At 36.7% G+C, this 24,907-nt stretch overlaps 4 protein-coding genes across 4 annotated transcripts; 2 read left to right on the top strand and 2 right to left on the bottom strand.

Moving 5' to 3' along the window:
• Positions 1-10,774: 10,774 nt before the first annotated feature.
• LOC18022286 lies at positions 10,775-11,477 on the top strand. The gene is made up of 2 exons (XM_006405170.2): positions 10,775-10,923; positions 11,011-11,477. The coding sequence occupies exons 1-2, from the start codon at positions 10,823-10,825 to the stop codon at positions 11,351-11,353; spliced, it is 444 nt and encodes a 147-aa protein (XP_006405233.1). The 5' UTR covers positions 10,775-10,822; the 3' UTR covers positions 11,354-11,477.
• A 1,333-nt stretch (positions 11,478-12,810) lies between these two features.
• On the top strand, positions 12,811-15,188 carry LOC112088117. Its single transcript, XM_024158275.1, has 3 exons — positions 12,811-14,390; positions 14,750-14,928; positions 15,157-15,188. Exons 1-3 carry the CDS (start codon positions 12,811-12,813, stop codon positions 15,186-15,188), a joined length of 1,791 nt encoding a protein of 596 aa, XP_024014043.1.
• A 706-nt stretch (positions 15,189-15,894) lies between these two features.
• On the bottom strand, positions 15,895-17,122 carry LOC18022285 (ubiquitin-like-specific protease 1A). The gene is made up of 4 exons (XM_024158274.1): positions 16,944-17,122; positions 16,769-16,850; positions 16,055-16,692; positions 15,895-15,949 (listed from the first exon to the last, which is right to left on the bottom strand). Exons 1-4 carry the CDS (start codon positions 17,120-17,122, stop codon positions 15,895-15,897), a joined length of 954 nt encoding a protein of 317 aa, XP_024014042.1.
• Positions 17,123-17,450: 328 nt separating this feature from the next.
• On the bottom strand, positions 17,451-19,165 carry LOC18022284. The gene is made up of 3 exons (XM_006405167.2): positions 18,319-19,165; positions 17,965-18,217; positions 17,451-17,879 (listed from the first exon to the last, which is right to left on the bottom strand). The coding sequence occupies exons 1-3, from the start codon at positions 19,063-19,065 to the stop codon at positions 17,503-17,505; spliced, it is 1,377 nt and encodes a 458-aa protein (XP_006405230.2). The 5' UTR covers positions 19,066-19,165; the 3' UTR covers positions 17,451-17,502.
• Between the last annotated feature and the right edge of the window lie 5,742 nt (positions 19,166-24,907).

Raw genomic sequence — 24,907 nt, 5'->3', positions numbered from 1 at the left:
AAATTTGGTGTTTTTGTTTTGGTTTTAGTCATGTTTAGTTTAGTCACATCAATTATTTTTTGATGTGGGTTTAGAACCCTTAGAACCTTATACTTATTGTCTGAAATATAAGGAGTTTTCAAAGGATTTAATTGATATAGATATGTAGACCAAATTTGGTGTTTTGGTTTTAGTCATCCTTAGTTATGAACATTAGATGTTAAAATAAGGGATGTTTTGAAGGATATGACATCATGCATATAACTCCAAGTCTCTAACGAAGTGGAATAGATGTACTGTTCATATATACTATAACTACATAAAAACAATAATATAAAATACTGCATAAAACGCAACTACAAGTATAAACATAAACTTGAATACCAAAATAAAAATAACATGAAAAGTATATTAATTTAAAATTAAAGACAACTAAATCAACCATATTATAATGTCATAAAAAAAACTTGCACAATGGAGACTGTAACAATGTAAGATGATTACAAAACTTGGAAAAAATATAGAAGAAAGAAAAGAGAGAGTAATGAAATGAAAAATGAGGAGATTACACTCAGATCTACACTCTTTTATATATGAGTTTTATAAAAGTACAAGTCATAATAATAAAACACTAGATTCTACCTCGTGCGTCCGCACAAAAAAATTTTTAATCTAATTTTATAAAGTAATATGTAGTTTTTATGCATATAAGATTTTACTCAAATTTTTTTTTGTGTTTAGATAAAATTTATTTTTAAAACGATAAGAAAAAACGTAATTTTAATCTGTCCATTCAATTAAACCGAAAAGAACCATAAATATAAAAACATAATTCTACCATATCAGTTCATATTACTATATAACATAAAGATTTTGAATGTTTAATATTTAAATTTGTCGAAAAAAACTTAAAATTTTTAACTGATTGATTACAAAAAAATTTATACAATAATATATCACTTATCCTTTTTTATCATAATGAGAATTATTTAAATTTGAATATTTAAATATAACATAAATTGATATCCTATTTATTATATTTATAAAAATAGTAACAAATAATTTTTGTAATTTTGATAATTAATCTAACCTATATCTAAGAAAATCTAAATTAATTGAATTAAAATTTAAAATTTTTGGAATTATTTTTAAAAATAAAATTTAAATATATTATTTTGTTAATTTTTTAAAATAAATAAATAAATAAATCTAATTGAAAATATGTTTGGCAACAAAAATAATAGATATAAAAAAAACAGAATAGTAGAAAACTAAAAAAAAATCTGTTTGGACACAAAACAAGCTTCTGTTTTAATAGAAAATATTATTACTAAAATGTCATCATAGCTGCAGAAAAAAACACTCAAAATATTCCCTCTTTGAAGTATGCTTTTATCAGATTTATTTGTTGTCGTAGATACCATAATATTAAAGATATATGATTTTGTCGAGATTTGTATTTTTAGTGGAAAAAAAATAATACTCCACCATATATTGGCTCTGATACCGTATACAAATTTACAATATTTATGTACAATTAACCAAGTCATACCATAAGGAATTTATCAAGTTTCAAAAATGAATTTTATATATATATATATATATATTATGTGATATTTTTTTTATCTCTTAATACTTTCTGGTGTGTTCGTTGATAGTTTCGAGTTTATCCCTAGAAATACTCTGCTAGTGTGCAGAAAAGTAGAAGTAGTAAAAAAGGGTCAAATCCCACAGAAACCGATGCTTGCATTACAAATTCGTCGATTCTGCTAAGCGAAATAATAATGTAATAAAAACTTGACAGCTAATAAACTAAATAAAATTGGGTTTCGATCAATTAGACAAACCTAGGAGATTCACAGAGATTCAGAAGAAACCTATGGATAATTGCTAGAGATCCTAGTTAAGCATCAATTATATGTTAAGAGGCTAAAAAACAAAATTTCTTTGAGATATCTAGACAACTAAACATGCATTAATTTCAGGTCTGATTTGTTCATAATTCTTTCCAGCCAAATGTTTTTGCACTAGAACAGAATTGCTCATCTAAGTCTTTTAAGTTAATCAACCTACTGTCGCTAAAAAAATCAACCTATGATCTTAATTCTAGGTGGCCAATCTAGAACAAGCTTTAAGAACTACTCAGATGAAGAACACCATAAAATAAATCTCTAGATAGTTTAACTAATTAGTAACTCATGAAGAGCTCTTATCAATAAAACAGAAATCATAGATGAATATAATTGCATAAAAGAGATTAATAAGAAACAAGTTCAAATTTTTCTCTCAAACGAACAAGTCTGGAATTTGTTTCCCCAAAAGCCCTAGAACGATATCTCTCAAAGTCGATAAAAGTAGATAACATCTAGCTCAAACCAAGCGGTTAAAAATCTTATTTATATATTAAAACACGAATTAGGGTAATCGTGAAAAAAAATTAAGAAATCTTGGACCAAAATTGTAAATCCTCTTTATATTAGTAATCGTCAAAGGTGTCGATCAACACAGTTTCTTGGTGTCGCTTGACATCCAGCAAAAACATGAGCAATCTTCCTTCTCCAACTTGGTTTCGACTCCGGTCAAATCTTTTTGACTCCAAAATCTTATAAACTCTCAAAAATAACAAACTCGTACAGTAACCCGCTGTAAAGACTTTAAAAAATTCGAAAAACGCTGAAAAGACTCTTATTATAGTTGAAAACCGATAAAAACCACAATATGTTATTTGTGAATTATATTTTATTTGAAATACGTTCGATTTATCTCTCCCTTGTGAGTATCGACAGTCTATAAACATGTATCTGAGTGGATTATTTGATAATTTCTATATATGAAAAACTGCGATTGAGTTTGCGACCTAGCCGCCACATACTGTTCATCCTTCGTTCTTAATGCAGGGTCGGGCCCCACCGGATCCGCCGGCTCCTCCGGACATCTCCATTCCCCCGGCTTCTCAGGAAAGCAGTCTCCCTCTGGTTGACACGGTCATGTTCGAAGGCCCAAACCATGCGATTGCGAGCCCTGTTGCAGCGGTTTCTGTAGCTGCGGTTTTGCCAGTCATGTCCCCATGTTCCCTCGTCTTCTCTGCGACAATTCAGAACTTCGCTCCAAACGTCTTTCTCTTCCATATTCCCTCGGCTTCTCTGCAACGGAGGATTCTACAGCATGAGTTGTGGAGAGTAGTGGATTCTCCCTTTCTTTGTCACCAAATGGAAGGCATCTTTTAGTCTGGATCCTCCATCTCTGCAAAGAGCACCTATTTGGGCGAAGATCCATAATATTCCATTTGATTTGGTGACTGACAAAAGATTGAGCTTCATTGCTCGGCCCCTTGGAGTGGTTGTTGATGCTAAACCATTCACAAGCTTCAATTCTGCAGAGATCAAGGTCATTGCAGATCTCTCTAAAAAGCTTCCTTCTTCGATGGAGATTGAGCGTGAAGATGGCGAAGTGGTTATTCTATCAGTGTCATATCCTTGGCTGCCACCTCTTTGTTCGGTGTGCAATAAAATTGGTCACAAGCCTGCTCTCTGCCCAAAAGTTCCTCAGGTTCCCCTCCTGATTCAAAGATCCAGAAAACTCAGATTTCAAGGGGTAACATGAAATGGGTTCAGAAAAAGCCAGTTAAAGATGCTGCTGCAGATCAGGATCCTGGTGCTACCTCGGCTGTAGCTTCTCACGTGGTCATTTTTCAATCTCAGGGTGATCAAGCCCCTTTGGTGGTGGACCATTCATCCTCCCCGTCGGATCAAGCCCCAGAGATTGCCTCAGGTGAGCCGTTCTGATAACTAAGGTTTTCAAATCTTAGATGGGTTATCAATCCCTTATGTCACTTGTAGTACAAAGGGTATCAATCCAAATGTGTGTTTGCTAGACACTAGTTTATGTGACAAGTTCTTAAGTCAAGCTGAATAAAAGATGAGTTTGGTGAAACCAGCAACAAGAAAGCATAAACAAGAAACAAACAAGAAATGATTAATGAACTACTAAACAAGCAAGCAAACAAAATGATGATAAAGGAAATGATGAAAGATAAACCTCTAGATGTGATCATTGATTAGGGTGCTTTAGATTTTGATTCATGATGCTAAGAACATAATGCAACACTTGCTACTCTTTAGTCTAGGCTTCTTAATCAGATTAATTCATTCCCATGACAATAATCCCTTTGCTAATCACCTAATCAAGTCTAACAACCATTAGATATAATTAAGCAATCAACAAGCATAATGCATCAAGCCTAATAAGTGACCAAACAATCTCTCAACCAAGAAGACTGAATCTTATACAGAAAGGCATAACAAGCAATCACATGATCTCAAACATTTTAACTTAGAACTCTAATCTAGACTAATCCTCTCATGAATGCATTAATCTCTACACTAATCCACTTTCAAACCAAATTCCCATTTGTGAAATATGAACTAATGAGCATTAAGAGACAGTTCTAATATGTCATTTATGCTTCAAACAAACATTCCCATGGCATTTAAAACATAAACCCTTAAGTTAGCTCTTTCAGGCATTTCATCAAACACTTTTGGTGCATGAAATGCCTATGAACCCAGATTTCACTTTCCCAAGAAATCTGGCATTAGGAGCAGCTAACTAAGGAAATGAAATGAGAATCTAAACCCTAAACATCACAAATCAAACATCTAAGCACCCTAATCTACACACCTAGAAGTTTAAAAAAGACTACTCACTAATCATGATGAACACACCATTTCCTTTGCAAGAGGTGATGTTAATCATGATTAGAAACAAAGATAAGAAGATGAGATGATAAGAAACAGACTTAGATTGATTAAATCCTTCAGATGTCTCTTAACAAACTCGTTTTTTAACAAAAGGGGAAAGAGAAACAAGAGAAAACAAAGCTTAGTCTTTGGAAAAAAAACGCTAAAAAGTATTTATATCTCTCTAAAAACGAACCGGGTCAGCCCGGAAGAAACCGGGTCCTGACCCGGCTTTAGTGGGTAAAGTGGAAATCCTGCGGGTTGGTCCAGTTTCTCCCAGGTAGCATGCCCAAGTCGCAGTAGATGAAGAACTTGTCTTGTGAGACTTAAATCGTTTTGTCTTAGCCGCACGCCCAAGTAGGAGTGTTTTGCGAGTCTTGCTGCGGCTTAGTCTTCTTCTTCTTCAACTCGCAGGACCAAGGCGGTTTCTGGGGAATGTACAAACCGTGCGGGTTGGTCTCCATTACACTCAGGTCGCAGGCTCAAGTCGGAGTAGATTGCGAGTGATCGTGCGGCTTGGTTCCAGGCGCGGCCAACTCGCATGCCTAAGTCGCACGATTGTGGACTTAGCAATTTTCTTGCTCGAGAGCCTCAGACCTCATCCATTGATAGCTTACCTGCACTTCTCAACTCGCAGCATCAATTTCCAGGCATTCGTCTTCAGGCCAGCGAGTTAATCAAGTCGCAAGGCTTTCTCGCAGCATTCAGAGCAGCTTGGACCACTTCGTATTCCGGAGAGTGTAACTTCTGATATAATTGTCCGAATTGAGTGATTCCGGTTGCAGAGGACAGAGGACTCATATATCTCCAACTTTGGTGAAGGAAGCTTCGGTGCTTGGTAACTGGAAGGCTTCCTGGAGGGCTAATCTTGGCTGTGCATTTACACGATCAGAGAGAGGCGTCTAGACATGTGTCCATTCCGGAGACCGTATCTTCCTGCTCATAGCTCCTAATTGAATGATCTTGGAAGCTCTGGAAAGAGGACTCAAATTTCTCTGATTCTCATAAAGGGCCCGGAAACTGAATCGGCCTCGAAGTGCACCGTCCTTCGCATTCTTCAGAGCTCATCGGCTTGGTCCAAAACAGCAGCGAGACAGGGATTCCTTCCGACGAGCTTAACTTTCTGCTCACGCGTCCGAATTCCATGATTCCACTTTCTATGGAACCGTGATCTAATCCTATCCAACTTCGATGAAGCAGCCGACAGCTGAATCGGACCGGAAGGTTCCCCGGACAGGCGATTCCGGAGACGTGTTTGCACCCGGAGATTTTGGCCGAGAAATCCTTTAGCCGGTACGCGTTTTGGCCGTTAAAATCCACCCGCGGTACGCGTTTTGGCCGAGAAAAACCTTCTTGGTGCGCGAGAATGGCCGATAACCTCCAAAGACCCAATTTCACCATTTTTCAAGCTTTGATCACCGTTCCATTTCCTGGATCCATCTTTTCAGCTCCAAATAGCTCCAAATACACCTGATAAACACTCAAAACATGCAAAGACTCATTGGGACCTAATGCATCTCCTAAGTCCTAAAACAATGCTTAAAGACCTAAAATGCATGCAAATGAGACATGATTTAGACTAGAATATGTACATTAAATGATGCAATTTATGAATATATCACGTTCCAAAAGACATCGAAGCATCAAGGGGCAATCTCTGAGCCCCATTCCTCGTCGTCAAGCTCTTTAGCTGTGGAGGAAAATTCGATTGCTAATATCTCGACGGAACAAGTGGATGATGGTTTTTCTAAGGCATTACATACTCTTCCTCCCAGAAGGGTAACGATGGTGGATTCTGAATTGGTCTTATCGACTGCAAACCAATTCGATAAGCTCGAAAGCTCTGATGCTTCAGAACAGTCAGGAGAGGAGAAGGCGGTTATTTCTGGCCAGGAATTAGTTATCTTCCATCCTCCTCCAGCTTTTTTTACTGACTCTCCTTCCTCATCATCTCCTTCCCATCAGAAGAAGAAGAAGTTAAGGAGATCACAGCGTTCCCCGGTAACCGGTGGCGATATCCCTCCGCTTAAAGGGGGTCTTCACCAATTCTAATCCGTTTTTATGTGTAACACATTTTTTTGGAACGTGCGGAGACTTAATGAACCGTCGAAGCATCGCCCTCTCGCCAGTTGGATCAACTCTAGATCGATTGCGTTTGGTGCCCTTCTGGAAACGCACATTAGTGAAACAAGCAAGAACGATATTTTATCAACCTTAGGTCCTGACTGGACCATTATCTGTAATTACCATTTCTCGCCTCTTGGGAAGATTTGGCTAATTTTCAAGCAACCAACAACAATCCAACCTCTTTTTTTGGATAAACAATCAATTACCTGCGAGGTTACTTTGGAGGGTGGGGAAGCTTTTGTTTATACAACTGTTTACGCATCTACTGAGGTTGAAGAGAGGAGAGAGCTGTGGCAATCTTTGAAGGATACATCCATCTCCTTTGGCCTTAACTCAAAACCGTGGCTTGTGGTTGTTGACTTCAACGAAATTCTTCATCCCTCAGAGTCACCCAATCCTTTTCTTATCACCACCACGACAGACATGAGATTATTCGGGGACTGTCTGTCCGAGCTCTACTTATCAGATATGTCTTTTCAAGGTCCTAGATTCACATTTTCTAATAAAAGACCATCTGCTCCAACAGGTAAAAAGCTGGATCGTACATTGATAAACGATAGATGGATAAGCTTATTCCCATCGAGTCACTGCACTTTTCAGCCGCCAGAGTTCTCTGACCATACTCCATGCTTCATCAAACTCCTCACGCCGCCTCCAGATTTTGGTACGCGTTCCTTCAAGTTTTTTAATTGCCTCACCAAGTTGCCTCAGTTTTTAGAAGTGGTATCTCTAGAATGGGTGGGTGATGGCCAGCTGGCTCATTGTCTTAAAAATATCGGTGCTAAGTTAAAGGGTTTGAAGCGTCCATTGAAGTCGCTCTTAAAGAGAATTACAGTGGGATTGAAAAACGCGTTTTGGAGGCTAGTTCTAAGCTGAAGGACTCGCAGATGCTTGCCTTAAATGATCCCTCCCCTTCGACTTTTACCTCCAAACAATCTGCCAGAGATCAATGGTTTGCTTTGAGATTAGCTGAGGAAAGTTTGTTTCGCCAGAGATCCAGGATTAAGTAGCTTGCGGAAGGGGAGGTAAACACCAGATTTTTCCACTTCATCACAAAACTGAGAAATGCTTCCAACGCCATCAAATACTTGCATCAAGGTGATGGTTCCAGAACTTCATCTCTGAAAGAGGTTCACCTCATGGCTCAAGCTTACTACACAGGCATCTTCTGCTCGATCAAAGGTGAATATTGCCCTTATCTCAATGTTTATCTCGATAGACTGATGCTTTCTAGATGCTCTGCGGTTCATCAGGGGATTCTTTCGGCTTCATTCTCGGAAGACTCTATAAAGGCCTCGCTTTTCAAGATACCTCTCAAGAAAACTCCAGGACCAGATGGGTTTCCTGTGGAGTTCTTTAGGGCCTCTTGGGATATCATTGGTCATGAAATCATAGTCTCAGTGCAGAACTTCTATCAGTTTGCTTTCATGCCATCATTGATGAACACCGCCTCGCTGGTTTTAATCCCTAAGAGACCTGGTGCCGACGAGCTGAAGGATTTTAGACCTATATCATGCCTCAATACGGTGTATAAGCTATGCACTAGACTTCTATCCGACAGGTTAAAAAATATCCTTCCTGATATCATTCAGTCTAATCAAACGGCTTTTATTAAAAACAGGCTGCTCTTGGAAAATGTCCTTCTCGCATCAGAAGTTATTCGAGGTTATCATAAGCCTCAACTAAAGCCGAGGATTACACTGAAGATTGACATTGCGAAAGCTTTTGATATATACAATTCTGTGGGATTTTATTCTGTGTGCACTGGAAGTTTATCAGGTCCCGCAGCACTTCATTGCCATGATCGGAGCGTGTATTTGCTCCCCTTCTTTCTCGGTAAACATAAATGTTGTCACCTCTGGTTATTTTAAAGGTAGATCGGGTCTGTGCCAAGGTGACCCTCTTTCCCCCATTCTCTTTGTTATGGCCATGAATATTTTGTCCTTAATGCTTGATAGAGCTGCTTCTGATGGGATTTTCAATTTTCATCTGGGTTGTGAAAGTCTAAGGTTATCTCATCTATCTTTCGCCGATGATCTTCTGATTTTTGTGGAAGGAACATTTAATCTGTGGCGGGGATCTTCACTGTCCTTTTGCTTTTTGAAAAGATGTCTGGTTTGGGGGTTAATTTGAGTAAGACCTCTATGTATGCCTTGGGTGTCGCTGATGGAGTTTTGGAAGAGATAAAACAATAAATTTTCTCTAGCGCTGGATTTGCTTCTAATCCGTTATCTTGGACTCCCGTTGTGCACGAGAAAGCTCTCTGTTTCAGATTGTGACTCGCTCTTGCAGATGATCAGATCAAAGATGAATGGTTGGCTTCATAGGCACTTGAGTTTGGCAGGACGCTTAAGGCTTCTTGATTCCGTCATCTCGGGTATTATCGGTTTTTGGACTTCTGCTTTTTTTCTGCCAAAGAAAGTTATTCAGAAGATTAATTCCATGTGTGGTGCTTTTCTCTGGCATGGAAAGCTTGATGGTAAGACTAGCGCTAAAGTGGCATGGAATTTGGTCACTACTCTAAAGTCTGAAAGAGGTCTAGGTATTAGGCCGATTGGAAGCTGGAATGAGACATGCGGTTTGAAGTTGATATGGATGATTTATTTTCGGGCAGGTTCTATCTGGGTGGCTTGGATTAGAAACACCTATCTTCTTAAAGCTTGCTTCTGGTCGTTAAATGAAAAAGGCAGCTCCTTCTCATGGATGTTTCGAAGAGTCCTCAAACTTCGTCCAAGAGCTTTATCATTCCTTAGTATCAAGATTGGACGTGGGGATGCAACATACTTTTGGTGGGACCCCTGGACCACACTTGGATCTCTGATTCATTTTATTGGTCCTTCAGGCCCTGCAACCCTCGGCATTTCTCTGGATGCACCAGTGCATGACTATCGTACGGCGTCAGGTTGGGATTTACCACCGGCGAGGTCTGGTCTGCAGCTACAGCTACTGGCTCATATTGCCGCTTTGCCTGTATCAAATGATGCTGATAGAGCTTTTTGGTCGGTTTGTAACACGGTTTGTAACCGCTTTGTATCCAAAGATATTTGAATGAGGATAAGAGAAGTGAAGCCCACGCTGCAATGGCATAGTGTAGTCTGGTTCTCAGTGGCTATCCCCAAGCACTCAACAAATGCTTGGTTGTTCTCGTTAGACAGAAATCCAACGCTTGCCAGGCTCTCCTCTTGGGGACTTGACGTCGAATCAACATGTCTCCTCTGTGGAAGCTCGGCTGAGACAAGGGACCATCTGTTTTTTAAGTGTAGCTACTCGGTTTATATTTGGGCTGAAGTTCTAAACCGCTTACATCTTTCTCCGTCCAGCTCCTCTTCTTGGGACTCCACTCTTTAGTGGCTTCCGATCGCGAGTTCCTCTGCTGTTCGATCTATGGCTCTCTTACAAGGCTGGCAGGCCTGTTTGTATGAGATATGGAAGGAAAGGAATCGCAGATTCCACCATGGCAACTCTTCCTCCGGAAACAGTCTTGCAGAAAATCATTACGGTGGTGCGAAACAGAGCTTTCGCTCTGCAGCATTTGGGTCGCGAATTAGGCCCTCGTCTTCTTAGTATCTGGTCTGCTAGATGACGTCCTTTGTCCTTTACGCCCAGCCCCTAGTCATGTTTGGCTTCCTCTATGCCGCCTCTCTCTCTTTTTGGATCCATTTGTATCTTCACATCTGCTTCTTTGTGTTTTTTTTTTTGTTCGTTTATGTATGGTTGTTGGTTCTTATTTGTTTCCTGCAAACTTTTTTAATTAATGAAGATCTTTTAACAAAAAAAATCAATATTGTTAAAATTTTAATTTGTATATATTTAAATAAAAGCTGCTAATTAATATTATAGAGGCCTATTCTACTTATTATACTTTAACAAAAAAAAAAAAAACATTCTACTTATTATATATAGGAGGGAGAGGCACAGAATTTGTTTGCTTTAGGTGGATTTTAACGGCAACCAAAAAAAAAAACAGGGGAATAACAATGGCAGGGATAATAAGTTGCTGTCTGAATCTTCCTCTCCTAGATCCCAACTCTAAACAATTATCATCTCCCCTAGTCAAGACAACATCACGGATCTCTTGGTATATCTTTTCTTCAACAAAATCAATCAATTTTAAAAACTTATTTCATCTCTTGGATTCACCAATTACAAGTATCACGAATTTTAGGAGGAGAACAGAGGATGAGACAGAGCCGAGGAAGAACAAGTGTTCTCTTGCTTTGGCTGTGGCAGCGACTGTTGTGATCGGCCTGATTCAGACTAGTGACGTGGCGTCAGTTGAAGCGGCGGTTGTGAAATCGTCGGCGAAAGAGGTGGTGCCGCGGAGGTGGAGCGACAAGAGAACTTGCCCGCCTTGGCTTGAGAATTCACTCGAGACCATCGTACCGGAAAATCTTCCTCGTCCGTCGACTCATCGGCGTTTGGAGTTAGCCGGACTTGCAAAACGTGACGCGCCACAGGTCGGTGCAGTGGTGACACGTGTCAACAGGGATGCTTGTTTCTCCCTCTAAATTGGAAGTTCATTACGTGTACGCGAAAGTGTTAGGCAGGTGTAAATATTATTCAGAAACATATTTGTAATACACAAAAACCACTGTATATAAAATGTATATAAATTAAGGTCATAGTTGCATAGTGAACTGTTCTTTTTTGGGATTACCTACTTGATGGGTTTAGTTCATAAAATTTACTTTTAAGATTCTAACAAATGTCGACAAAAAATATAAAGTTTCGAAGAAGTAATATTTTAGGCAAAAAGAAATTAATATAAGTTTTCGTCGGGCCCTTTAAAATTTGTCGTTTTTCTACAGTATTTTTGAATATAATTTTATTTCCAACCATATTTTGGAAGTTTTCAGTTTTGTGTGTTGGAGTAGTACTCTGTTGGATATGCAATGAGAGAAAGCAGTACATGCATGTAGTACAAAAGAAAAACTACAAGTACTTCCTACTAAAATGAGTCGGCCCATTATCGGTCCAGAGTTAAGCCTAAGAGAGTACAATCATGTAAAATCCCCTTTGGAAAAGATGGAAATAATTTCTTGGGGCAATTATATTTATAGGACAAAAAATCTGTAATATTGTCCCTTTAAAACTTTTTCAAATTTGGCTATTTTTGGACATAAATACCCTTTTATAGGATTTCGAAAATTAAAAAAAAAATTGTTTTACAGTCTAAAAAATTTTGGAAAAATCAAAAAGAGAATTACGAATACTTTCTGAAATAGAATATATTTTTTAAAAAATTTTAAACATTTGTTTTACAAATATTTTCCAAATTAGTAGAAAGTGCATTCTATAAATCTATAAATTATAGAATAGGCTTTCTATTATTTCATTAGTTTTCTACTAAAAATATAGAATTAGTTTTCTACATTTCTTTCTATGTTCTACAAAGCTGTGAAATCGTATTTTATAAATTTATCATTGTTCTACAGTTTAGTAGAATTATATTTCTATAGTTCACTCTTTGTTCTACATCTTAGTAGAATTAGGTTTCTACGGAAATGCTTTGTTCTACAAATTTAGTAGAATCTCATTTCTACGGAAACCCTTTATTCTATAATTATAGAATACCTATTCTACAATTCAGTTAAATGAATTTCCGAAAATTTAGGAGCAGATCTAGGAGAATATATTTCTTTCCTTTTCATAATATTTCATTTCTTAATTAATTTTTGAAATATTTTTTTTTCAATTTAGAGAATTCTGTCGCCATTTTTTTTCTTCTCCTCCTCAATCTTGCGTTTTTTCTCCTTCAACATACAAACTTTCACGTTTTCTTCATAACTTTTACGTTTTCTCCTTTTTTTTTTCGTACCACCTGCTTTAAAATATGTTACAAACCTACGTAACATGTGGATTATGGACTTCTGGTTTGAAGAGAGAGTGGGATTTTAATGTCGATGAAGAGAAAGGAGGAAGATTGATAACTCTGGAATCGAGTACAAGTTTTGAGGAATTAAAAATGATGGTGAAAGAGGACTATGGTATCGTCGATCAGCATGTTCAAATCAGTTATCTACCTAGTGATTTGACTGATAAATCAGGGTTTCCCCCAGTCATTATCACAAATGATCGTCAAGTTAAAAATTTTGTTGGATATGCAAAAAAAAACCCTTCAGTTCGGCTCTGTGTGACACTGACAGGTCCATCTGCAATTAGAAGCAAACTTGTCAACATTGATTTGAATAAAGAGCCCTCTGACTCTGGCAGCGATGAGAAACAGCAGGAAAAACCTGAACCTTTAGTCTTACAGCTGCAAAATGATGGCTGCACAACAGGTGCTCGTAAGCTAGACGGCCTTGGCAAGGATGCTGAAGATATTTTTTTTGGTGAGGAGGATGAAAAAATCCAATCTCGGTGTTGGTTAGTAGACGCTGTCAAGAAGGGGCAACTTTTCAAAAGCAAAAACTATTTGAAAGCGACTTTTGAAATATGTGCAATGCAGCACAACTTTGATTATGATGTGACGAAATCTACAAAAAAAATCTGGTCAATACGCTGCAAAGATAGGGTGTGCTCCTGGAGCGTTCGTGCAGAATGTTTAGAAGGCTCAACCTATTTCAAAATAAACAAGTATGTTGCTGAACATACATGTGCTCCATCGAAAAAAACAAAAATCGGTAGAACAGCTTCAGCGAAAACAATTGGACTACAGATTATGCATAGGTTTGAAGGTGTTAAAGAAGGGCCAATACCTCGGGAAATCATGGAATTTATGCGAAGTGAGTATGGATGCGAGATCTCCTACCAACATGCTTGGGATGCGCGTGAAAATGCAGTTAGTGTTGCTAAAAGAATTCCAGAAAAAGGTTATGGCAAAATTCCCAAATATTTGCACATGTTGAAACAAGCTAATCCGGGTACGCATACTCATTTCGAAACTGATTCCGATAATAGATTCAAATATCTATTTATTGCTTTCGGCCAGTCGATTAGAGGTTTCTATAGAGCTATGCGTAGGGTTATTGTTGTTGATGGCACGTTTTTGAAAAGCAAATACAAAGGTGTTCTGCTTGTCGCTACAGCGTTAGATGGTGACTCCAGCTTGTATCCAATAGCATTTGGGGTTGTTGATTCTGAGAATGATCGGTCTTGGGAGTGGTTTTTCAGGCAGCTATTGGTCGTTATAGCTGATGGGCAAGGTGTAGCTTTTGTGTCAGATAGAAATGTGTCTGTTACTAAAGCACTTGCTAGAGTTTATCCGCACTCTTCACATGGAATTTGCATACATCATTTGTTGAGTAATGTGGCATCTCATTTCAAGACAAAGGGTTTGGTTGGTTTAATTGCAAAAGCGTCAAAAGAATATAGGGTATCTGAATTTGAGAGGCGATTCAATGATATTCGCAACATAAGTCCGCTCGTTGCGAAATACTTGATGGAGGCTGGTGTGGAAAAGTGGGCGCGATGCAAGTTTTCTGGATTCAGATATGACATCCGAACCACTAACCCAGCTGAGTCGATGAATTCTGTTCTGTTAGCACCCAGAGAGTTTCCTGTCATTCCTTTGTTGGACAACATCAGAGAAATGTTAACCAAATGGTTTTATGATCGAAGAAGAGTAAGCTCAAAGCATAATGCCCCATTAACTATTGAGATCGAAAAAAAAATTGACAGGCGGATTGAGAAGGGTAAATCACTCCGGGTCATCCAGTTAGCTTGAATCGATTTTTGGTTAGAGGAGACAAATTCGATTGTGTAGTTGACTTGGAGCTAAGGACATGTACTTGTGGGAAGTACACACTGTTAAAAATCCCTTGCAGACATGCCATCAAAGCTGGTTTTTCGGTGAACAAGGAACCACACACACTTACTGATGCAATGTTTAATATAGCAATCTTAATCTTCTTTTACAATATTCGAATTTTTTTTTCTTACATTGAAAATACATTGCATTCTAGGTATACCACTGCCGTATGGAGAATAGCTTACGAAGAAAGCATTAATCCAATAGCCGTTCCAGAGGATGCATGGGTCGTCCCATTGGACATTGAAAATTCCAAAGTTCTTGCACCAGAAACACGGAGAGCAGCTGGTAGACGACGCAAGCGAAGATATGAGACGGTGGAAGACGTAATACGTAATTTACAGGGATCACAGCAGACTAAAAAACATAAGTGTAGTCGTTGTGGTTTAGAAGGACACAAGAGAGGGACATGTGACATGCCTATCTAGGCATCTCTTTTTAGTTCTTGGACATGTTTGCATTTCTGTTCTCTAGTTTATGAACTGGTTGACATTGTTTTTTTTTAGAATTCTATTTGCAAAACAGTTTATTCTTGGTTAAATTTTCGCTGGGTTTTTACAGGTTTTGATGAACCTACTGCCATTGCGCTGTAAATCGTAAAGGAACAAAAAAAAAAATTTAAACACTCACCAAGGATCGAACATTGATCCTTTAAGAAGAGAGATGTGAGTGCGAAACCGATCGAACACTGTTCCTTTAAGAAGAGAGATGTGAGTGCGAAACCAGTTGGGCTAGGTCGGAAATCAATAATTGTGTATAGACAAATTTATTTAAAGTTAGATTGAATGAGTTTTTATTAAAAAACTTATCCACCATTCGGTGGGCTTCGAACTCATGTCCATATGTACGGTACTTTTACTGGAAACCAGTTGGGCTAGGTCGGAAATCAATAATTGTGTACAGACAAATTTATTTAAGGTTTGATTGAATGAGGTTTTATTAAAAAAATTACCCACCATTCGGTGGGCTTCGAACTCATGTCCGTATGTAGGGTACTTTTATTGGAAACCAGTTGGGCTAGGTCGGAAATCAATAATTGTGTATAGACAAATTTATTTAAGGTTAGCTTGAATGATTTTTTATTAAAGCGATACATTGGTTTTTAAATGAACAACATGTTGTCATATGTTTCAGCTTAAATCGATTTACTATTTCGCTGCATTTTTATTTCCATTAACGTTCATCATTTATCAAACTAATGTCATAAATATAGCAGAAAACATGTAAAACTTTATATAAAAATGTCGTACATCATAAAATAAGTTAACGAAAAAAAAACAAATAATACGAATTAGTTTCTCAGAGATCTGGATCAAGGTCAATCTCCTCCGTTTCCCAGCTAATAGGCTCATACCTAGGTCATATAAGAAGCGAAACAACTGTTAATTGTTGGTCATATAAGGAATTCCACCAATAAGTTAAAAAAAAACAAAAACAAATCAAGCAAGTAGTTTCATACCTAGACATTCGGTCAATGAAGACAGGATCGTTTGCAGCATCAAAAAGATCACATGCTATCTTCATACGAGCAATGTTAATGTTGTCATCATGCATCAAAGACAAGTCCAGCCCGCGTGCGTGACACTCAATGTATTTCAAAGCATACACTCCACAATCACATTGAGCTTTATTACTTCCCCGTTTCACCTGAGCATATTGGATCCCATAGGGCTTCACATTCAACTGTTTCTTGTTCTTAGGAGACTGCACTTCCTTCACTAGTCGAGGCATGAGAACCGAGAATGCTTCTACCAACTTTCCATACTTGAATCCATTACAATCGAAGACTTCAACAGTTCTTTGAACAAAATTCACGCACAAAGAGATCCAATGATTACCATTCACGTTAACCGGTGCGTAAAGTCTGTCAACATCAACGTCGAAAATCTTCTTTGTTCTCCCATGTGATGGTAACTCCCCGATAGCGTAATGTAGGAGCCGTTTGTTGAATTCAAAGGTTCTTTTACCCTCCAACAATTTTTTGTAAGCACCCTCGAGTTGGGCAGCAAAATAACAATCCACAAAAACCACACGGTCTTCAGTCCATCGACGCAAAGCTGTGTACTCACGAAATAAGTACATAACAGCATCCATATCCTGGAAAAATACATAAGTCTGAATACAACTACACTAAGAAGAAAAATTAAATATTTGTATTTGGGTAATTACGTACCGGTGTATGTAGCCAACTCCTAAAACTGATAATCCGATGCGCAACCTCGAATGTGAAATCCACAGGACCACATTTTAATGAACTGAAAAATTGTTAAAAAATCTCTCAATTTTCTTTTCATTCAAGTGAATTTCAGAACACTATTACTCAACGTTATGTAAAAAAAAATACTTACTTTGATTTATCCATTGACCACTGTTGTAGTTTCTCGAAGCGTGATTCAGGAACAAAAACTAAACTGTAATCAGGATCATCTTCTCTGTATCCATTATTTGGAAATGAGGGTACTTTGAAATTTTTTCTCCTAGAAGTCGACGACTTCTTGACGGTGGGTACCGGCAGTATATGTTCCATTCGCTGTAAAGCCGGTGTTAGATCAAACCCGTTAACAAACGAATCTTGAGATAGATGGCCTGAAGTTTTTTCAAGGAACTCTTGGGTACCCAATCCTAAATCAATGTCTGATAACTGAGACAACTGAACATCATGGAGATCCGCCAAAGGCCCATCGTTTATAACGGTCTGTCAATACAAACAAATATTTAGAAGTAATCAACAACAAAAAACAGACAAAAACAACACAACCAAATATTTTACAAAACATAAATACAATATGTCACATACAATATTACATTTTAAATAATTTTACAAAAGATAAATACAATATTACATTTTAAATAAGTTTTCAGTTATAGATATAACAATACCAGAATTATATTTGGTACACTAGTAAATCATCGCTTAGAGTTTCTTGTCTTTCGTACCGTTTTAGGAAGCGGAACAGTTTCAGGATTTGTGGGTAAATCACTTGTAGATGGTTCCTCTGATCTTGTTGCATTGATGGGTGGAGCATTTTGAGCCGGTGCTCCTATCTTACTTGTCAACGCAGCAACAGAAGTCTCTAAACCCTCAATTTTCCCTTGAAGATTATCGATCTTCTCTTCCAAAGGTATAAGTGCACTCTGAAACAAATCTCGAATAAGGGATTGTAAACCATCATCGATATGTCTTTCCTTTGCTACAGCTCGTTCCCACAACATCTGTTTTTTACGTGCTTCCGAACCAGGATCACGCACCCTTTTTTTCCCGCGGCTTGGAACAGATTTGTCACCTGTATTTGGAAGAAAAAGAATCAAGAAAAAAAATAACAAATCAACCTCAAAGGCACTAGATAGAGTTTTAAACAAAGATGTAACCTGGTACGCAAGTCGGTGTCTCAGCTTCGCATGCGTTATCGCCATTGGTGGCCAATGTTTCCGCACGAGCTGTACAAGATCTGCTACCAGCTCCATCAATTTCCCAAACTTGTGTACTCCAATCTGTCCCATGGCTGATCATGTTCTTCAAGCAATCTACTCTCCCATCTGTCATCTCATCATCTCTAACATATTCAGCGGAATCAACAACGTCGAAATCCCCAGTACAAGAGATAAACGGGTAGATGTCATCCTGTTATAAATTGTTAAAAAAATAAAGTTAGACCACTATGGAGATGGTGTAAATATAAGTAAATCAACCAAACAAATGAATTTAATAAATACAATACTCACAATATCTCTGAAGGTGCTTTCTAGCCGGGAAATATCTCCGAATGATAAAGCGCTAAATCCACTCCAATTAGTGCATCTAGGAATGGTAACTGGCGCATTTTTCACTTTTGTGCTCATCATTGTCCCCAAAACAGGTATTGCTTCCATCAACCAGATCTGAAGAGCTAGAGAAAATCCATCCAGAGTATACGACTTCCCTTCTCGCAGCCCCGCACTACTCTTGTTAATGTTTTCCACCAGAAAGTCGAATGACGTAAGACCCCATGGGTATCTATGCAGCCTCTCCAAATCCATCACCAACATAATGTATTTGCGCGGGATATGAACGTAAATACTCTGCGCCATAACCAAACCCGCAATAATACACACGTAGACCAACCTCAACCTATCCTCGCGACTCCATTTGTTAGCAGACTTTATGTGAACATCCTTTATCATTTTCAGGGTTATTCCTGCATTACTCTCCAACAGATTGCTCCAGAATCCACCGTCTTTCTCCCAGGTTTCCCAGTTCTCGTTATTCGTCTCCCGGAACATGAAACCAGTAACTGCATAATACTCTTGCATGGAGAATCGAAGAGGTCGCTGTCCGAAAATGAACCACAGTTCGTGCTTCTTGTCTGTCATAAGCTGTTTGCCGAGAATGCTGTGGATCAGCCTTGCCGAATACCCAAGACCATTCTCATGCATCTTCACAATCGACCCAAAAACTGGATCTTGCAAAACTATCTTATACTCTGCTTCCATGTACTGCTTAACGAGGCCAAGAATCGACAATGTGCAGCGGTTGTTAATTTTATCAATTTCCGGTACACTTCCTGGCGTAAAAAATCGTTTAGGCAAGTCCATATCCAATCCTGCGAATAAGAAATAAAAGATTAAGGAAATGAGTAGCTATCTTCATACATACAACATCACATAAACGAGATTAATGAGTAGCAATCAAAGACAATGATAAAAAAACGTAATGTAAAAGATCAAAGAAGAGTCAGAACAGAGAATGTAAAAGAGATAAGACAGGTTGCACAAACACGAAGATCAGTTTCCTAAACAGAAAAGATTTTTTCACAGAATGAAAGGCAAAGTGATCGATCTCTATACAATCAGAGATCAGTGACAGACAAACCCAAACCACGAAATTCCATGTGGATTATGAAACAAAAAAAAAACTATGTAACTGCACTTGAAAGAAGAATATCATCCAAAAAAACTATGTAACTGCAAAAGAAAAAAAACTATGTAACTACACGTTTATGAGAGATTCTTAAATAATAGGCTGCTTCACCTTCTATTCGATTTTGGTTTGTAAGAAAGATCCATTTATCCAAACAATCACGTGTTCACATGTTGGTCCATATGAAAAAGAAAAAAGCATGATTCCTTTAATTTTTTCATAATTATGCCCGTCAAACCATTACTTCAACTTAGTTTCTGGTTCCATACATAACTTCCCTTTGTGATCATAGAAACTAACTAGCAGTCAACATAGTAAGTATATTATTCCAAGGTTATATAGTGTAGTTTACATAACGCTGATACATAAGTACAAAACCGAGTAGAAGAGAAAAAACCTGAGTATCTTCAGAGACAGTTTCCCGAGACAAAAATGACATTACAAGTTGTGGAAGACCAGTGAAGAAAGAAAGAAAGAAAGAACCGTGTAGTAAATTATTTAGAAGAAAAAAGTTCCTTTTTAGTTGTTTTGCTCGTAAATTATATAACCTATGTTATAGTTTAGAATCAACAAGCATCCAGAAAACCCAACTTCCTACCAAATCCCAAACTGAAAACCATAAATCACAAAATCAAGACTAGATTCAGGATTTTCTCCAAAACCCAACTTCCTACCAAATCCCAAACAGAGAAAACAAAACACTCGCTTGCAGAATTTCGATCCCAAATTGCCAAAAGATAAGCAAAAACTGGCATTTCATTACTCCCTTCTCACTAAATTTTCACTACCCAAAACAACAAAAGAACACATCTTTGACTTGGATTATAACCGTAATTGAACACACAAGTTAAGAGAAAGTCTTATTTGAGAAACCCAAGACTCAACGAAGCTCGAGCAACCCAACACATGACTCCTCAAATTAATCAGAAATCAAATGCAAATAAAGAGCCTTTGAAAGAAGAGAGAAATCACCTAAACCAAATAGATCAACGAAAGCATAGAAAAACTTTCTCAAAAAGAGTACACGGTTTAGAGAAGCAGAGCACCATCAAAGATATATTCACAAAAAGAAGGAACAAGTACCTGAAAAGAGGTTTAAAAAAATATTCCAGCGAGAGAGAGATTGACAATCTGTCCACACAGCACTCGCCTTAGAAGCTATTGCATGCAGCAGAGAAAATAAAAAGTATTCAGTTCAAGGATTCCACAACTACAACATCTCTCATGTAAAAGTCGAAATTGATTCACAACAAATCATGGGAAGCTAACAAAGAGAAGAAGAAAACCAATTTTATACAATTTCGAAAATTAGATTCTGCAATTTATGAGCAATAGAACACTATCAATGAACACATTACCTTCAGATTATCAGATGAGACAGCAGCGATGGAGTTCTCTAAGCCCGAAAATCACTATCCCTACACACAGAAAACCCAAATCGATTTGGGATTAAACAAACCCTAACATCACAATCTATTGAAACGAAATTGCAAATAAGGAGGAAGTAGACAAGAGAAGAGGAGGACGGCGGTTCGCCGGAACGTACCGGAGATAGAGAAGAAGTTCCGGCGAACAGAAAAGAAGATTTGTTTCCCTGAACTTTTTTTTGTTTTCACGATGAAGGAGATGATGGTGGTAGGAGGCGGCTTCTACAACCAAAAATGTAAGAGTAATTTTTTTTTTTTAACTTTTTAAGAATTGAATTATTATTGTTAAATTTGAATTAAAAGGGTAGAAGAAGTTAAAATATTTGTAGAAGTCTTAGGGGGACAAATTATTTTATATAAGTATTAAGGGGATAATAGTAGTATTTTTTTGTCCTATATTTTTAATTCACAGATTCTGGGGTTAACGCATTCTAATGCTATGACGCATTCCAATGCATTATTACTTGAACGCATATTTTGATATCGATTTCTTATTTCTTTTCGAACTCTTGAATATAAGTAAAAAAATTTGGAGAAATATATTTCATTCCGTCGCTTTTGTTTGATTCTTCTGGAATTTTTTTATTTTATACTCTAATCTTTTAGTTTTGGAGAATTTTATGTCCATCACCCTTTTTTTTTTTAACTGAACTTTGAGTTTATTTACTCTGCCTAATAAATTTTGTTATTCAGAAACATTAAATCTTGATAGAGTACTGTTAAATTTTATGAACTTCAAGCTTAGAAATTTTGTAAGAAAATGCTTAATGTGAGTTTTCATTATATTGGATTTTGCTGGAATTGTTTGAGATGAGATGTTCTATTGAGATACCTGCAATACCAATTAAACAAATTTCAGGATTTCAAATTAATCACACCTTAAAGAGAATATATATACTCCATTCCAGTGTCTATGTTTAGAAGATCACTTGTTCAATTTGGATGCATGAAAAAATTCTCCTTTTCAGAGGGTTCTTCTCCCAAATTATTTTCTTTAATACTATATGGCTTGTGACAACTTTTCAAAAGTTTAGATTATGATTAAATTAAAGATACTTTCCTTTGATCCATAATTATACATGGATATATCGACAAACCTTAATTATTATACTCCATATAACATATATATATGTATATATATATATATATCAAGTTAAGTTCACGGGAACACAATTTTGATATCTTTATCTTTTAAAGATTATTTGACATTTCAATTCGCTCATGTACTGCCAGACTTAATATTATTACATTCACCACATTTGAATATTTTCTTAATATCAAATATTTGGAGATGACTTATAATGAAACAAGGCCATTTTACATACCGTTATATCATGTTCTCATTCATCTTTCTCGAAAAACACATACCCTTTTAATGCTTGGACTATTAGTCTCATTTTTCATTTCTCATTTTTCATATGAGATAAAAAAAACACTTGATTTCTTTTTTCACTCTTTGACTAATATTTTTCTTCTCTACATTCATTGAGAGAGGTAGAATTATAATCCTCATTTGTATTATTTATATGGCACGCTATCTTGTTTATACTGACAGACAATTATTTTATCTTCGGTTCCACATTTTCCTATAATAACATAGTTAATCAAAATCTTTTTATTATTATCAATGATTTCATACTGATTACATCATCAGAACAGTCTCTTCTCGACACTAACCCTCTTTTTAACAATATAATATATATATATATATATATATATATATGGTCTTTTTTGAGAATTTTTATTTTAGAAACCAAGGCTGTCTATTACGTTTCTTATACATGCCATAATGATTAGTCATCTTTCAGAGACATATACTTATTAGAGCATATTCAGATATAATTAGATTTTCTCTCATATCAATTGTATGTCTAGTAGTATTTTATAATTGAATAATCCTTATAACGTCAGGTTCAAAATCATGTATACGAAAATCCATAATTTTCAATGATAATTCATTTTGAGAAATCTTTATTAGTTGTTTACATATGCTTCTCGTATTTGAGATTTTTTAAATCTCCTTCTTGAGCTGATGACATTTTATGTCCATTCATCTGTAATTGAATCCCACTTTAGAACCAACAATATATCCAATTAACTCATTTGAATCAGAAATTATGCATCAAATCCTTTTGATGTGAGACTCAGTATATCCTCTCTAGAGAAGATGGCTTTTTTTTGTCCATTCATTTTGAACTAATTTTTGGTTTTAAATAAATTATATTCAGGATATAATTTAGAGACTGTTTAAAGAAATCAATATCTTATCCAATATATCCAAAAATGGTGATTCTGATGGTCTTTTTATTTTATTTTTTAATACATGTTATTTGTGAAAAACTTCTAGTTTTCTCACAGAAATTCTCAATAATATTTTATATAATTAGTAGAACATGATGACTTAAACTGGTAATGATATATACTACTAAACTTCAGGTTTATTATCTTACACAATTTTTCTATCTTTATGCATATCTCGATCATGTGTTTTTCTATAGCTTTTCGTTTTGCTGGAGCATTTTGTGCTTCTAAAATTTCTAGTTCTTCTAAAACATTTAGTTCTTCTGGAGCATTTCACTTTTCTAAAACAACAGGCTCTTCTGGAGCTTCTAATTATTTTATAATTATAATAGGTCTTCTAGAACTCACATATTTAATTAACAAAATAAATTAAACAGTTAAAATTAATTCAGTAGGCATAGCATTCTATATGATTTAAGATAATAAACATAAGTTAAAAGGAACAGCAATTTAAGAACTACAGTATAATGTAAAATAGTTAGTGTGTATAACAATCATCTTCTCGACGAAATTTATTATGTGGTTCTTCCAAAACATTTCATGTATGTCATCTGGATATATTTTTTAAATAGTTCTTCAAAATTTGCTTTTTAATGTCTTTGAAACATTTATTATATGGAGGTAGTGATGCGCAATTCCAAAGGGCATTAGTCTCTAAGATTGTTGGTGGGATAGATTCTTAACTTTAAAGAACAGACCAAATACAAATCTTAGGTATATTAAACCTACGACCCAATATTCATAAGATGGAACAATGAAACAAGGTGACATAGACTAACATAGCCAAATCTTAGGTGTATATGAAATTTAAAACCCGTAACTCACTTAAGACTCTACTACACACTTTGTTTAGTTAATGGTCACACAATAAAATTCTCTTGATACACCGGTGATGATGACTTGATGTCCAAGGAGAAACAAGATCCAAACAAAGCAGACAACAACAACACCACCCTAGACGAACCATACAATGCAACAACAGATGATGAGGCAGATTATGAGCCACACCACATCTATTTTTCAGGTCATAATCAAGGTCCAGAAGCTTACCTACAGTGGGAGAATGATATGGAGCATTGGTTTAGGTCCATCAACATACCAAAGGAAGAGAGACTCAACTACGCCATTAACTCACTTGATGGAAGCTTCTACATGGTGGATGCAAGAAGAAGCTCTGGCCAACTACAATAATTCGGCCATCACTTGGGGTAATCTCAAGCAGCGTATGTACAGAGAGTTTTTCCAGAAGTCCCACAACCGCAGCTATATCCCTAAGAGGTCTCTGTTTCAAACAACTAGTAGAAGTTGGATGCCAACACCAAAACTGCAGCCTGTTTCTCAGCACAAGTCAGAGAAAACTTGTTGTCATGTGCCCAAGAAAGTGTTCCAGAACACTTTGAAGAAGAAGACAGAGGTTAAGAAGCTAGTGGGAGCAAAAGAAGTTAAGACAGCCCCAAAACAACCTGGTGCAACTCAAACACAGAGCACAAAACTGAAGTGTGAGGCACAAGTCAAAACAGATCAATGTAAGCCTTCTAAAGCTTTAAAGGTACATGACACTATCTGCTATAGATGTCATTTAAGGGGTCATTTTGCTAAGAATTGTCCAATTAAAAAATCAGAGATAACCAGGAAGAGCCACCAGATAGAAAAAGAAAAGGTTAAAGAAGTAGAAAAAGATGAGTTG

This window comes from Eutrema salsugineum, unplaced genomic scaffold (genome assembly GCF_000478725.1).
Source record: "Eutrema salsugineum unplaced genomic scaffold, Eutsalg1_0 scaffold_15, whole genome shotgun sequence".
NCBI classification, from domain to species: Eukaryota; Viridiplantae; Streptophyta; class Magnoliopsida; order Brassicales; family Brassicaceae; genus Eutrema; species Eutrema salsugineum.
The sequence above is the reverse complement of the archived record's forward strand: the minus strand, read 5'-3'. Positions and strand labels throughout refer to the sequence as shown.